Source organism: Bos indicus, chromosome 10 (assembly GCF_029378745.1).
Source record: "Bos indicus isolate NIAB-ARS_2022 breed Sahiwal x Tharparkar chromosome 10, NIAB-ARS_B.indTharparkar_mat_pri_1.0, whole genome shotgun sequence".
Lineage (NCBI taxonomy): Eukaryota > Metazoa > Chordata > Mammalia > Artiodactyla > Bovidae > Bos > Bos indicus.
Genome location: NC_091769.1, coordinates 37,974,196 through 37,988,895, shown reverse-complemented (window position 1 = coordinate 37,988,895; position 14,700 = coordinate 37,974,196). Strand labels below are relative to the sequence as shown.

At 39.9% G+C, this 14,700-nt stretch overlaps 1 protein-coding gene across 12 annotated transcripts in view; it reads left to right on the top strand.

Moving 5' to 3' along the window:
- Positions 1 to 14,700, top strand: part of TTBK2 (tau tubulin kinase 2) — a 137,199-nt gene that overhangs the window by 96,999 nt on the left and 25,500 nt on the right. For all 12 annotated transcript variants that reach the window (XM_070797370.1, XM_070797374.1, XM_019968613.2 and 9 more), the window contains one exon: positions 10,207 to 10,364. In XM_070797370.1, coding sequence (XP_070653471.1) covers positions 10,207 to 10,364 — 158 coding nt within the window. The remainder of the gene's footprint in view (positions 1 to 10,206; positions 10,365 to 14,700) is intronic.

Here is a 14,700-nt window from a genome sequence, read left to right as displayed (position 1 = left end):
TAGTTCATCAGGCACTCTATCTATCAGATCTAGGCCCTTAAATCTATTTCTTGCTTCCACTGTATAATCATAAGGGATTTGATTTAGGTCATACCTGAATGGTCTAGTGGTTTTCCCTACTTTCTTCAATTTTAGTCTGAATTTGGCAATGAGGAGTTCATGATTTGAGCCACAGTCAGTTCCCAGTCTTGTTTTTGCTGGCTGTATAGAGCTTCTCCATCTTTGGCTGCAAAGAATATAATCAGTCTGATTTTGGTGTTGACCGTCTGGTGATGTCCATGTGTAGAGTCTTCTCTTGTGTTGTTGGAAGAGGGTGTTTGCTATGACCATTGTGTTCTCTTGGCAAAACTCTATTAGTCTTTGCCCTGCTTCATTCCGTATTCCAAGGCCAAATTTGCCTGTTAAACCCAGGTGTTTCTTGACTTCCTACTTTGGCATTCCAGTCCCCTATAATGAAAAGGACATCTTTTTGGGGTGTTAGTTCTAAAAGGTCTCGTAAGTCTTCATAGAACCGTTCAACTTCAGCTTCTTCAGCATTACTGGTTGGGGCATAGGCTTGGATTACTGTTATAATGAATGGTTTACCTTGGAAACGAACAGAGATAATTCTGTTGTTTTTGAGATTGCATCCAAGTACTGCATTTCGGACTCTCTTGTTGACCATGATGGCTAATCCATTTCTTCTAAGGGATTCTTGCCCACAGTAGTAGATATAATGGTCATCTGAGTTAAATTCACCCATTCCAGTGCAATATAAATGCTTGAAACTAGTTGCTGGTAAATTTAAGTTTTGCTTTTGGGAACTTTCTGGATTTTTTTTAATATATTTAATTTGGTTGGTTAAATCCTCAGATACAGGACTTGTGGATTGTTTTTATTAGCTTTCGAAAGTATAGCAACTATAAGAGACAAGTGCTAGGCCAAGAATCTCCTCTGGTGATAAAATTGTATAGAACCATAAAATCACACAGTTTAGTTCAGTTCAGTCGCTCAGTTGTGTCTGACTCTTTTCAACCCCATGAACCACAGCATGACGGGCCTCCCTGTCCATCACCAACTCCCGGAGTTCACCCAAACCCATGTCCATTGAGTGGGTGATGCCATTCAACCATCTCCTCCTCTGTTGTCCCCTTTTCCTCCTGCCCTCAATCTTTCCCAGCGTCAGGGTCTTTTCAAATGAGTCAGCTCTTCAGGTAAGTACAGCTAAAACTGGTGAAATTCGATAAACTCTCTGGATTGTAACAATGTTATTCTCCTGTTTTAGACATTGTACTCTAGTTATTTAAGATATTACCATTAAGGCAAACTAGGTAAAGGGAACTTCTTTGTACTGTTTTTATGATTTCCTATGAATTTATATTTCAAATTCTAAGTTTTTTTAAAAAGTGCTGGGTGAACTTTTTCAGAAATGTAGATAGTGATAAAAATATTCAGTCTTGCTGTTGCCATCTTATGATTTAAATAAATCCTTTTAAAGTGTTTTGAGAAAGAGAGCTATTTCTGAGAGTTGCCTGGGGCAGTTTTATCTATCTTGAATTCCTCCACATCAATGAGCAAATTGAGAAGACTAATGAAACCCATAAATATACACATCATTGGTAAGCCTGAAAGTAAAATGTATCGATGAGCCATTTCATACACTGCCAGAGGATTGCTAACATTAAAAGACATGAGCGAGGAAGCCATCCAGGTGTCCTTAATCTTGATATACTTTCCAGGTTTAGGAACAGGACTATTTATACAGTGCTTCCATCAAAATTCAGCAGGCTTGCCTCTTGCTTTGGGGGACTTAGAGGTGTTTTAGGCTCCCCTGACTCTAATAACAACAGAGTTAAATTTTTAGAAGGTACAGATGGGCTGCTTTTGAAACAAACAAGAGGCTGATCTAGAGAGTAACAAGGGGGAACGTCCCATAAAATAAGGTGTTGGAAGGTTTCTCACTCGTTCTCTCTTAGGCTGCCCACGTGAGCTGAGCCCTAAAAAATGGGACTATAATGGCCACATGGAGAGCAAAAACAGGAGGAAGAAGGTTATAAGCAAGAGGAAGAACATGTGCATATAGAGTGTGGTAAATGAGGGGAGAGAGTAGTTTGAGATGAGGTTGCAAAGGAGGGCAGAAGCCAGGTGATACAGGGCCTTGCCAGTCTTGTTGGGCATTTCAGTTTATTCTGGTGCAACAGGAAGCCCTGCAAGTCTAACAAACAGGAACATGGTGATCCAGTATGTGTTTGAAGAGGATTGCTTTTGTAGTTGTGTGTGTTCAAATGAGGCAGAGAGTTAGAGACTACTTAGGAAGGCATTGAGAGAGACTGAGCTGTACTTTGGAAAGAAATATTTTAAAAATCAGTGTTTTAACACCACAGGTTTTTTTTTGTCTTTGCTCACAAAACAGTGTAGTTAAGTTGGGCCTCTCTCTTGGGCAACTCTAGTGGTACCTTGAACAACCAGGCTCCACCCATATTTTAACTCTGCTATCTTTAATCCATGGCCTTTACAGTCATCAGGAAAGGGAAGAGCAAGTATAGATAATGGTTTGGGGGTTTAAGAACAGACCTGGAAGTGATCTGAGCACTTTGGCTGGTACCCTGTTACCAGAACTACATCACATTGGCTCAGTTCTAATTGCAAGAGAGGCTGGGAGGTGGCGCCTTCCTGGGCAGGAGGCAAGGGAACCATGATGGTCTTGACTTGGGTATAAGCAGTGGAGATAGAAGTGGATGAATTCCTGCTTTCCCTCTTCTAATTATCTCCTTCATTCTCGGTTGTACTTAATGTGTATCAGCTTTATTGGACCCCTCAGTGCAGTCAGATGGGACTCCTGGCCCTTCTTCCAGCTTGTCCTGCCTGGAATGCCTGTGTTTTATAATGCTGCTTGCTTGTCTTATGAAGTTGAAGGCCCGACTCAGATGCAACAGTCTCCTCTGATTGCTTTCAGACAGGAACGATTTCTTATGCTAAACTCTGAGAACAGTACTTTGTTGTGTCGCCTTTCTAGATAAACTCCATTAGAGCCAGGACCTTGCACATTTAGCTCAGTTTTCTCAAGAAATTAGCACAGTGACAGTCATTTAGTGAAAGTTTGCCAAATTGAACAAACTCTGCTTAATCTGATTATTGCTTCTGTTAAATGCAGACACTCTGGAGACAAGACTGCTTTGTTCATTCTTGCATTCCTAGCACCCAGCATCTTAGGCATTCAGCGTATGTCTGAGCCAATGAATGGGTATTTGATGTAACTATAGAATACAATAGAGTCACAGAATACCCATATTTACTAGACTCACTTAAATTCAGCTGCACATTCAGGAGATGGAGCAGTTTAATGGTGTCTGTGATTCTGCCTGTGCTTTGGCTCAGCCAGCCATGCCCTGTCCTGAGGGTGAGGGTGCAGAGCCCTTGTGAATCTGCTGTTGCCTCACGCTGTCACTCATCAACAGCAATCAGGCTGTACTGAGTGTGATTCTTATGTTTAAAAGAAAAGTAGTTTGGGGGTACAGTATAGCCCCTAAATGTAGGTAGCTTCATTCACATTCATCTGAAGAAATAGAAGTCTCTCCCAATGCTGAGGGAAAAACGAGCTATTTTGCATCTAGTACAACTACTGTCCTATACTTTGTGGGCATCTTAAGAAGCTTTCAAGGATAATTTCAATTTTATACTGTTTTTGCCTTGCCTGTTGTATGGTCACACCACTTAACATGGCTCTTCTCTTGCTCTCTGCACATCCCCTGTTCAACCAGTTCTTGCTTCCCACCTATACCCTTCTCACAGGAACATCCTTGCCCCCTGCCCCAGCTAGTGATTGTTCTAGTCCTTAGCCAAGAATGATTCTGCTTCCTTGTTTATTAAAGAGAGCCATCAGCCCTTGTGATGGTTGTAAATCTGAGGGCTCTGAGGGATTTGCCCCAGTTGCTGGTTTCCCTGGTAACTGCTGAACCAATCTGATGTCAGTTTCCCCTGCAAGTGGTAGCCTCCTTCACCCCCTAGGAGCAACGATTGCTGCCGTGGTCTGCCTGCTGTCTGCCAGGCACTGCGAGGTGTTGCTCCAGGACCATTTTGCTGCGGATGTGTAAGATATCCTATCCAGTAAACCACTGATATCTCTGTCACTGTCTCTTGGCTCTCTTCAGTCTTGAGGCATGGCAATTACAGGGTTTGCAGGTTTGCAGAGTACAGCCTGCTGACCGGCTGTAACTCTTACGTGGTAGAAATGACACTGAGTTTAAAAGATCTGTTTCAGCTGGAGCTTTGCTACACACCATTTGTATGGCTTTCCTAAGCCTGTTTTCTTTTTCGCCTGTGAAATGGTGAAAATACCTACCCCACAGTGTTGTTAGGATATAAATGAGATAATTGTGAGACTGTTTTATGAATTGTAAAGCATCATGTTAACCTGAAGAGGTTTTATATGTCCCCCAGGGACACTGCATTTGCTTACAATTATCTTACTTTTCATTCTTGTATTCTACTCAGCATTACTTCTATGTTATTAATATTAATAAGAGAATTTCTTATGCTGCTTTGTCCTGTTAAGGCAAAAAGGAAATGTTGCTTATCTTTTTCATTGGGCATTTTAGGAGACATCTTAAAGCTTGGACATTGCCAGTCTACCTCGTGGGCTGATGAGCACCTGAAAAATGACCTTGGTAACAGGCAGCACAGTGGCTGAGGCTGCCTCATGCTGTGTCAGCTGCCCTGGGGCAGCCAACCAGGGGGCACTCCTGAGTTGTTCTAGTATCTTATAAGTGATGAAAACAGCCTAAAACTCTGCAGCTTCTTCAACTCATTCTCTTTATTTGATCTCTCTTCTTTTTTCGGTTCTTTTCTCCAAAGGATGCAGTTTGTTTTGTTTTGTTTTGTTTTCCTCTACCAATGCTGCTAAAAAATTCCTGGAAGAGAGAAATGTAGAACCTTTCTTTTCCTCTATTGCATCTACTTATCACTGAAGTGAGGCACTTTCTTTTGCTGTAATCTATCTTTGAAACAGCCAAGACAGCATTGCCATTGTGCTCTACTGGTTAAGTGCTTTATTGATCCATTAATTTACCATTTATTAACTGATTATTCAGGAATCAGACTTCTCAGTCCCCAATATCACATTGCAAATAGTTCTTGTTTTTACAGTAATTGGACTTTATCTGCATTTTCTTTGAAAGGGCAAACTGGGGTTTCATGTGGAGGTAAATATGAAAAGCTGTCGATTCACTTGTGCTAAGGATAAGGAGAGGGGACATAATGCTCCCTCAGGTACTATGTCTTTGTCAGATGACTGATCACCATGAAGAATAAGGTATTCCATGTGGCAGGAGCTGCGCCATGCATTTTTGTGGACTACACCTGCTTATGTATACAATTAACTTATTTTAGATAATGCATTTCTGTTCAATTTTTTCTTGTTATTGAAAGCAATACATGTCATAAAAGAAGTTTGGAAATTACAGAAAAGTAGAAAATCAAAATTAATCAGAATCTAATTGCTCAGACGTAGTACTTGATTTTTATGTACTTTGTGTCTTGAATAATTTGCTTTAGAAAAAACATTGTATTGTATATCCCATTAGAATTAGGATTAAGAGAAACAACTACCTCTTATTTGTAAGTGCACCTGAATAGACAGTTGACACAAATAATCAACAATGGTAACCACATAAAAAATAACACTGCACTGTTGTCTATCTAGACCTTGCTCAGGCCCTCCCTCTTCTTTTCTCCACACCCCCCACCCCAGTCTCCTTCCCCCAACCTCCCTCCTGTCCCTACTTCCATTCAAGGAAGATTCAGCTTCCCAGTGATGTTAATGCTTCTAGAGTTTCTCACACTGTTTTACCGATTTCTCCTATTGCAGCAAAGTATAAGCATGTTCTCAAGAGGTCTGGGACCAGTCTTAAAATGTCAGCCATGAGTCCACAACTTCTCTGCATTCTGATTTATCCTAAAGGTTCCTATGAATTTTGCTTTCTAACTTCCTGTGTTCATTGTATTATAAAATATATTAAGTGTCTTACCTCTGAGTAAAATTCTCTAGGAAACTGTGCCACATTTATCAAATGACTTTTAAACTCTCTGGTATATGGCTGCATCCCCTGAGGGTACACATTACCCTAATTTGAGAAACCTGGACTCTGTAGATAAGTTTGTATTTTCTAAGAATATATTATTAAATAAAAGAAGTAAAGGAGTCAGATGTATACTTCTGCTGCTGCTGCTAAGTCGCTTCAGTCGTGTCCGACTCTGTGCGACCCCATAGACGGCAGCCCACTAGGATCCCCCATCCCTGGGATTCTCCAGGCAAGAACACTGGAGTGGGTTGCCATTTCCTTCTCCAATGCATGAAAGTGAAAAGTGAAAGTGAAGTCGCTCAGTCGTGTCCAACTCTTAGCGACCCCATGGACTGCAGCCCACCAGGCTCCTCCGCCCATGGGATTTTCCAGGCAAGAGTACTGGAGTGGGGTGCCATTGCCTTCTCCAGGCAGATGTATACTAGATTCAAGTACTGGAGTGGGGTGCCATTGCCTTCTCCAGGCAGATGTATACTAGATTCCAGTAATTCTCAATGGAGAGATACAGATCATACCTTCCTAGAGGGAAGTGTCAGAATCATCTGGAAGGTTTCTTCAGATTTTGTTCTGCTTCCTTTTCAGTTTGAGAAAAAGGAAACAGGAAAAAGAAATAGGAGCACAATGAGCTCCTGTTCTGATTGGAAAAGTCCTTGACCTGTCCTGTTTATCCCATCCCAATCTGTTGAAGTTTAGCATTTGGAACAACCATAGTCCTGAATTAGAAAATTATTCTGCTGCATTTGAAATGTTTTGCTCTTTAAGGTATCTGCAGAGCTCTAATCATCTGACCATTTGTTCTCAGTAGGGTGCCTTCAGTGCTTCAGCACTTTTAGCTCTCCTCCTGTTTCCTTTGTTCTGTGCCCTGCATCCTTCCTGCAGGTTTCCAGTATCATCATCATAGTAACGAGCTATTTCTTACTTGAGGCCCAGTGGCATAAATGCTACATTTCTAAAACATTCAATACTATAATAAATGTAAGGAATTCCATAATAAAAGGACATCTGGCAATAAAAACTGTTTAGAGCCGTCCCTGTCACCACCCAGTACCAGCACAACACTGAGCAGTAGCAGTCTGAGTACTCACGCAGCAAGGCAGATGCTGACCCCACGACCAGGGACTCCACTTTTCAGGAAAGAAGCGTCTCACTTTGTGGGACCTATGAGAACCTCAGGGTCCAGAGTCAGGAAAGGGGTCCAAAGTCTGCCTCTTTCATTCTTACATGTGTAGGGTTTCAGTCCATTTCCCTTTCATCCTTTGTTTTCTGAAGCCTCTACCTCTGACAATTTGGGAAAAGTCTGAGCTGTAACACAGATAGTTTATGCCAAGAAAAACAGGCCAAAATAAAAATTCCCAGGTTTTATAACTAGGCCTTTCCCAATTCATTTTAACTTTTAGTTTTCTTTTCTACATTTATTATTTTTTTCTTTGAGACTTAGACAAAAAGATCATGTGAATCTGATAGTAAATATTATTACAAATAAAAGTTTATTCTTTAACAGTTTTTAGATACTATTTAAGGGATCTTCACCCACAATTCCAACATGTTTTTTTTCCTCCATACCACCAAGCAATTCTCTGACACCAGCTGAGTTCCTAAAATTCAACTCAGTTCTGACACCATCTACCCAGAGATAAGTAGTATCAATTTCCACAGGTTAATGACTTATTTCCAGGAGACTGCCCTCCACTTCAGAGCAAGTCCTAGCTGTCATGTGTATTTCTGACTGAATGGCTGTAAGTTATGAGGGTCCCATGACTCCCTCCTTGAGTTTGATTAACTTGCTGGAGTGGCTCCCAGGTTGTGGGAAACCAGTTTTCCACTAGATTACCATTTCATTACAAAGGGTATAACTTAAGCAGCCAGATAGAAGAACTGCATATAACAAGGTATGAGGAGAGGGTGTGGAGCTTTCCTGCCCTCTCTAAGGCACCATTCTCTGAGCACCTCCACATACTAACCAACCCAGAAGGTCTCTGAACCCTATACTTTGGGTTTTTATGGAGGTTTCATTACATAGGTATGATTTATTAAATCATTGACCACTGGTCATTTAAAAAATTTTTTTGTTTTTGTTTTTTAACTTTTTAGTTTATTTTGGAGTATAGTTTGATCAACAGTGTGTTGTACAGCAGTGATTCAGTAATACATGTACATGTATCTATTCTTTTTGAAATTCTTTCTCCCTTTAGATTGTTATATACTGTTGAGCAGAGTTCCCTGACCCTTGGTAATTTATTCAGCCTCCAGCCGCCTTCCTTCCCCTGGAGGACACAAGTATGGACTGAAAGTTCCAACCCTCTCATCATATGGTTGATTCCTCTGATGAGCGGCCTCCATCCTTTGGTGCTTTCCGAAAGTCACCTTAGTAACATAAACCCAGTTATGGTAGAAAGGAGCTTGTTATGAATAAGAAGACACCCATTTCCCCTTTATGGCTCTGAAGTGATTTCAGGAACTGAGGACTAGAGATCCAATACTATTACAAAAAGTGCTCCCATTGCTCTTACCTCTCAGAAAATTTCAAGAGTTTGGGGAACTGTGAGTCAGGAACTGTGGACAAAGACCAAATATATATGAGAAATATATTTTGGGTCTTCTAAATGACCAGATATATATTTCATATAAATCACAATATGACACTCTTTGATAGAAGGCATTATGTTCGATACAGTGATGAACAAGATGAGCCATGTACCAGCCTCTTGGAGCCTACAATCTGGGTGAAATCAATTAAATAATCAGAAATAACTGTTAAGTTTATAATTGATAGCATTTGACTGTCTCCTTGTTGAGGTGGTTTCTTTACTTGGTCAACACCACATACCCATTTCTTGCCTCACTGGCCACTCCTTGGTTTCATTTGCTGAGTCCACCTCATCTTTCCATCTAAATGTTGCAATGCCCTTGGCCTTAGCCCTTGCAGCCTACTCTACTTAGATCATATCATCTAGTCTATGGTTTTAAATAATACCTAGTAATATCAATACACTGATGACTCTCAAATTTGTATCTGTGTTCCCTATTCCTCTCTAAACTCCATAAAACTTTAAACATCCCAATCCTCAGATTCACTACTTTCCATCTCATTAAATGGTACCACCATTTATCCGGGAGCTCAGGTCAGAAATACAAATTTTTCTTTATTCTTTCTTTACTTTTACAGCTTTCATCTACTCTGTCAGTAAGTTCTGTTGGCTCTACAAACTATGTCCTAATCCTACCACTTCTTATCACCTCCACTGTTCCCACTCAGGTTCAGTGACAGTAGCCTCCTAACTGGTCATCTGATCCTGGCACCCTCATCCCCCTCCTTATTTATGGCATCTGTTCTCCACTTCTTAGTCAGAGCAATATTTTTGAAGCCTGAAACAGACCCTTGTAAAAACCCTCCAGTGAAGAAGTACTGATTTCAGGTCTGGGGCAGGAAAAGTGCAAGGTGAATCTATGAGGGTAGGATACTAACAGTAAGAGAAGTGATGAGAGTTTAATCCAGTTTTAACTATAAAATTGAAAATGTTGCATACTGTCAAACAGTAAAGGAAGATCTTTATGAAATTTTTCTCAATATTACACCAGACTTTTGGAATTTAAAGACAAAAAGTCAAAGAATGTATAATATAAAGCAATAGCAGATTTTCTTTTTGATAGTTTGTGTGCACATACACATAATTTAAGAATTTTTCAAACCAGCGAAAACATTCTCAGAAAGCACAACAAAGTTTTATATACCTCTTAACCCAGATATACCAACTGTTAACCTTGGTCACTTAAGTTGAAGCATATAAAAATGTTCCAAAAAAAAATGGGTCATTTAGATGATTGAAACTCAATGCACACATACACATATAATACATATTTCCCTTTGCGAAATCATCACAAAGTAGTATGATGCTTCATTATCTTCCTACATAAAATACATTATCCTACATAACTAAAAATCTGCATCTCAGCTGAGAAAAATCAATGCTAATTGAACATCATCATCCTTATGTAGTCCTTATTCACACTCCCCTATTTGTATCATCAGGCTTTTTTAAAAAGTGATACTACCAAACTAATTTAAGAGTCTGGGGTGCTTTTCTTATAGAATAAAGTGACTATGTTTACTGTTGGCTTACTCCAGTTTTTTCCTTTTGTGATTTAGCTTCTTACATCCGTGTTTGACAACAGCATCAAGGCCTTTGGAGTAATTGAAAGTGATCCTTTTGACTGGGAGAAGACTGGAACTGATGGCTCCCTCACCACAACCACTACTTCCGCCACTCCTCAGCTGCACACCCGTTTGACCCCTGCGGCCATTGGGTATGTCCCGAACAGTGTTCAGCAGTGTCTTTTTCCTAGATGCATTCTCGTAGCAGAAATGTCTTTTATTTCATCCAGGTTGCCTTAGATAACCAAATGCAAAGACACAGGGATGCCTTTGGGTTTCCTGGAATTAACATTGCTGTTATACATGACTTTGTTCACCTTTACTTTTCTTAGAAAGTACTTACAGGTTATACCGTGAAATGGCCGCTTAGAGCTTGTGTTGCTTGTTAATGTCAGATGTACAGAAGGTTTTCTTCTAAATGCAAAGGGGCATTTGTTGCATTTACTACTAAAGAATATATGAGATCCTGGAAACAACAGCCACAGTTATTTCTAACTATCTTCTGCTTAAGTTTAGTGGGAACAAAACATGTAGCTATTCCTCTTATGAAACTCATTAATTTTCAGAATGTATTAGAAAGAGGTTAGTATTATTTTTGTTATTTAATGTTTTTTTCTCTACATATGCATTCATACATGTGCTTTTGTTATTTTTTATTTGGAGGAAGTTGTCTCTTTTTCTGACCTCCCCCCTTTTTTTTAAAACCTGTTCTCTAATTGCTTTAAACCGATTTAAAAGAAAGAGCAAATAGGGAAAAACCATACAGTGACCTAATTGGGATTCTCTATCACTAATCCATTGCTTTCCTTTTATATTGAGATGAGATACTAGAGCTTATTGACTCAGAAAAGCTTACATGGACCCATAGAACTGGAGATGATATCCCTAATTAGTCTGTGTGTTAGTTGCTTAATCGTGTCCAACTCTTTGTGACCCCTTGGACTGTAGCCGCCAGGCTCTTCTGTTCATGGAATTTCTCCAGGCAAGAATACTAGAGTGGATTGCCATGCCCTCCTCCAGGGGATCTTCCTGACCCAGGAATTGAACCCGGTCTCCTGCACTGCAGGCAAATTTTTTACCGTCTGAGCCACCAGGGAAGCCCAGTTAATTAGTCTAAGAGTTCTTAAATGTGAGACCCTGACTAGCTACAATAGAACCACCATAGATGTTTGTTCAAAAATACCTATTTGTAGGACTCAGAGCAGACCTACTAAATCAGAACATCTAGGTGTGTGGAACAGAAGTTCATACACATCAGAGGTTTCTCATGCTTATCTGGTTTTGGAATCCATCACCCTGTTCCAGCCACTTTACTTTACAAGTAAGAAACTAAATAGCAAAAGATTAAATAAGAAAATGGGACTAAGAGCATTTAAAAGGCAAATGTCCAAAGGTGACCATTAAAACAAAAACGCAAACCTTCTAAAATATATATTTTTTAAAGTACAAAGAGTGCCTATCTTATAGAGAATATAGCAAAATACACATAATTATAAAATACTATAACAGGATTAAGACCAAACTTAGCAGTCATCGAGATAAATATGCATGGGCACATCTATTAAAAGAAAAAGATTTTTAGTTCCGTTTACGTTGCTACGTACAAGAGATACATTAAGAAAAACACATTTCAGAAAGGGATAGACAAAAATAAATCAGGAAAATGGAAATAGAAAATAGCAATCCTGATACCAAACAATGTAGCATTCAAGTAAAAAAAAAAAAAACACACAAAACATTAAACATTACAGAGATGGAGGGGTACTTTTAATGCTAAGTGTCACAATTCACAAATGGGACATAATATTTATTAATATTTAGTCGCCAGCATCATAGCAGAAATCTTTAGACAGCCACAAATACCAGAGATTCAAAGATACAAAGAAACACACTAGTAACTGGAGATTGTAATACTGTTCAATCTGTGTTCACAATTGAGTTCAAGATTGAATTCAGCTGAATGAAGAGTGAGAAACAGAAGACGACAACGCAGGTAGACCTTAGGCATATTTTTCAACTCCTATACCCTGATGATAGAGATAGCACCATCCACTCAAGTGCCCCTGGTATATTCATAAAAATTGACCAGTTATCAGGTCACCAAACAGAGGTAGTTCCACAAAGCAGAAATGTTACCTTATCTGATCACACTGTGATAGAAACAGATATTCAGTTCAGTTCAGTCGCTCAGTCGTGTCCGACTCTTTGCGACCCCAGGAATTGCAGCATGCCAGACCCCCCTGTCCATCACCAAATCCCAGAGTTCACTCAGACTCACGTCCATCGAGTCAGTGATGCCATCCAGCCATCTCATCCTCTGCCGTCCCCTTCTCCTCCTGCCCCCAATCCCTCCCAGCATCAGAGTCTTTTCCAATGAGTCAACTCTTCACATGAGGTGGCCAAAGTACTGGAGTTTCAGCTTCAGCATCATTTCCTCCAAAGAAATCCCAGGGCTGATCTCCTTCAGAATGGACTGGTTGGATCTCCTTGCAGTCCAAGGGACTCTCAAGAGTCTTCTCCAACAGCACAGTTCAAAAGCATCAATTCTTCAGCGCTCAGCCTTCTTTACAGTCCAACTCTCACATCCATACATGACCACAGGAAAAACCATAGCCTTGACTAGACGGACCTTTGTTGGCAAAGTAATGTCTCTGCTTTTGAATATGCTATCTAGGTTGGTCATAACTTTGCTTCCAAGGAGTAAGTGTCTTTTAATTTCATGGCTGCAGTCACCATCTGCAGTGATTTTGGAGCCCAGAAAAATAAAGTCTGACACTGTTTAGACTGTTTCCCCATCTATTTCCCATGAAGTAATGGGACTGGATGCCATGATCTTCGTTTTCTGAATGTTGAGCTTTAAGCCAACTTTTTCACTCTCCTCTTTCACTTTCATCAAGAGGCTTTTGAGTTCCTCTTCACTTTCTGCCATAAGGGTGGTGTCATCTGCATATCTGAGGTTATTGATATTTCTCCCGGCAATCTTGATACCAGCTTTTGTTTCTTCTAGTCCAGCGTTTCTCATGATGTACTCTGCATAGAAGTTAAATAAGCAGGGTGACAATATACAGCCTTGACGTACTCCTTTTCCTATTTGGAACCAGTCTGTTGTTCCATGTCCAGTTCTAACTGTTGCTTCCTGACCTGCATACAGATTTCTCAAGAGGCAGGTTCAGGTGGTCTGGTATTCCCATCTCTCAGAATTTTCCACAGTTTATTGTGATCCACACAGTCAAAGGCTTTGGCATAGTCAATAAAGCAGAAATAGATGTTTTTCTGGAACTCTTTTGCTTTTTCAATGAGCCAGCAGATGTTGGCAATTTGATCTCTGGTTCCTCTGCCTTTTCTAAAACCAGCTTGAACATCAGGAAGTTCATGGTTCACATATTGCTGAAGCCTGGCTTGGAGAATTTTGAGCATTACTTTACTAGCATGTGAGATGAGTGCAGTGAGATGTGCGGTAGTTTGAGCATTCTTTGGCATTGCCTTTCTTTGGGATTGGGATGAAAACTGACCTTTTCCAGTCCTGTGGCCACTGCTGAGTTTTCCAAATTTGCTGGCATATTGAGTGTAGCACTTTCACAGCATCATCTTTCAGGATTTGAAAGAGCTCAACTGGAATTCCATCTCCTCCACTAGCTTTGTTCGTAGTGATGCTTTCTAAGTCCCACTTGACTTCAGATTCCAGGATGTCTGGCTCTAGGTGAGTGATCACACCATCGTGATTATCTTGGTCGTGAAGATCTTTTTTGCAAGGTTATTCTGTGTATTCTTGCCACCTCTTCTTAATATCTTCTGCTTCTGTTAGGTCCATACCATTTCTGTCCTTTATCGAGCCCATCTATTATTTACTAACAAAGTGTCAAAGGCCCTTCCACCTGGAAAGGTAAAAACCTTCTATCAAACTACTCTAGGATAAAAGGGGAAATGGAAACTGAAATTGTATAAAAATATTGATAACTAAAACAGTACATATCAGAATCTATGGGATACATTTAAAGCCAAAATAAGGGGAAACTTGATAGCATTGAATAAGGAGATACGTAATGTCAAGATGTCTTATTACTGATGATACTAATGTTGGTAATCTGGTTAAGGTGGTGTTAGGTTTTTTTACCATAAAGTTGCTGTTTTTCCCTTTGTGTTTTACTACTCAGTAATACTTTGTGTTTTACTACTCAGGATACTTTGAGGCTGTTTGAATATACTTATTTTTCATCATACATTTGTCTACTCATTTTAGTATCCATCTTGCCTGCAAAGTATTAGACCCATAAGCCTACTATTTACTATCTGGCTCTTTGAAAAAAACTTCACTGACCTCTGAGTTTTCTCTCTTTGCAAATGATATGGTTGAATACCTGGAAAACCCTAGAGAATCAGTGTTAAAGAGAAAAAACGATAATTTGTGTCCCACAACTCTTAGCTCTTTGTAGAGGGTGAAAGTGTAGACGGTAAGAGGATGCTTTAGATCAGGAGTCAGCAAGCCTT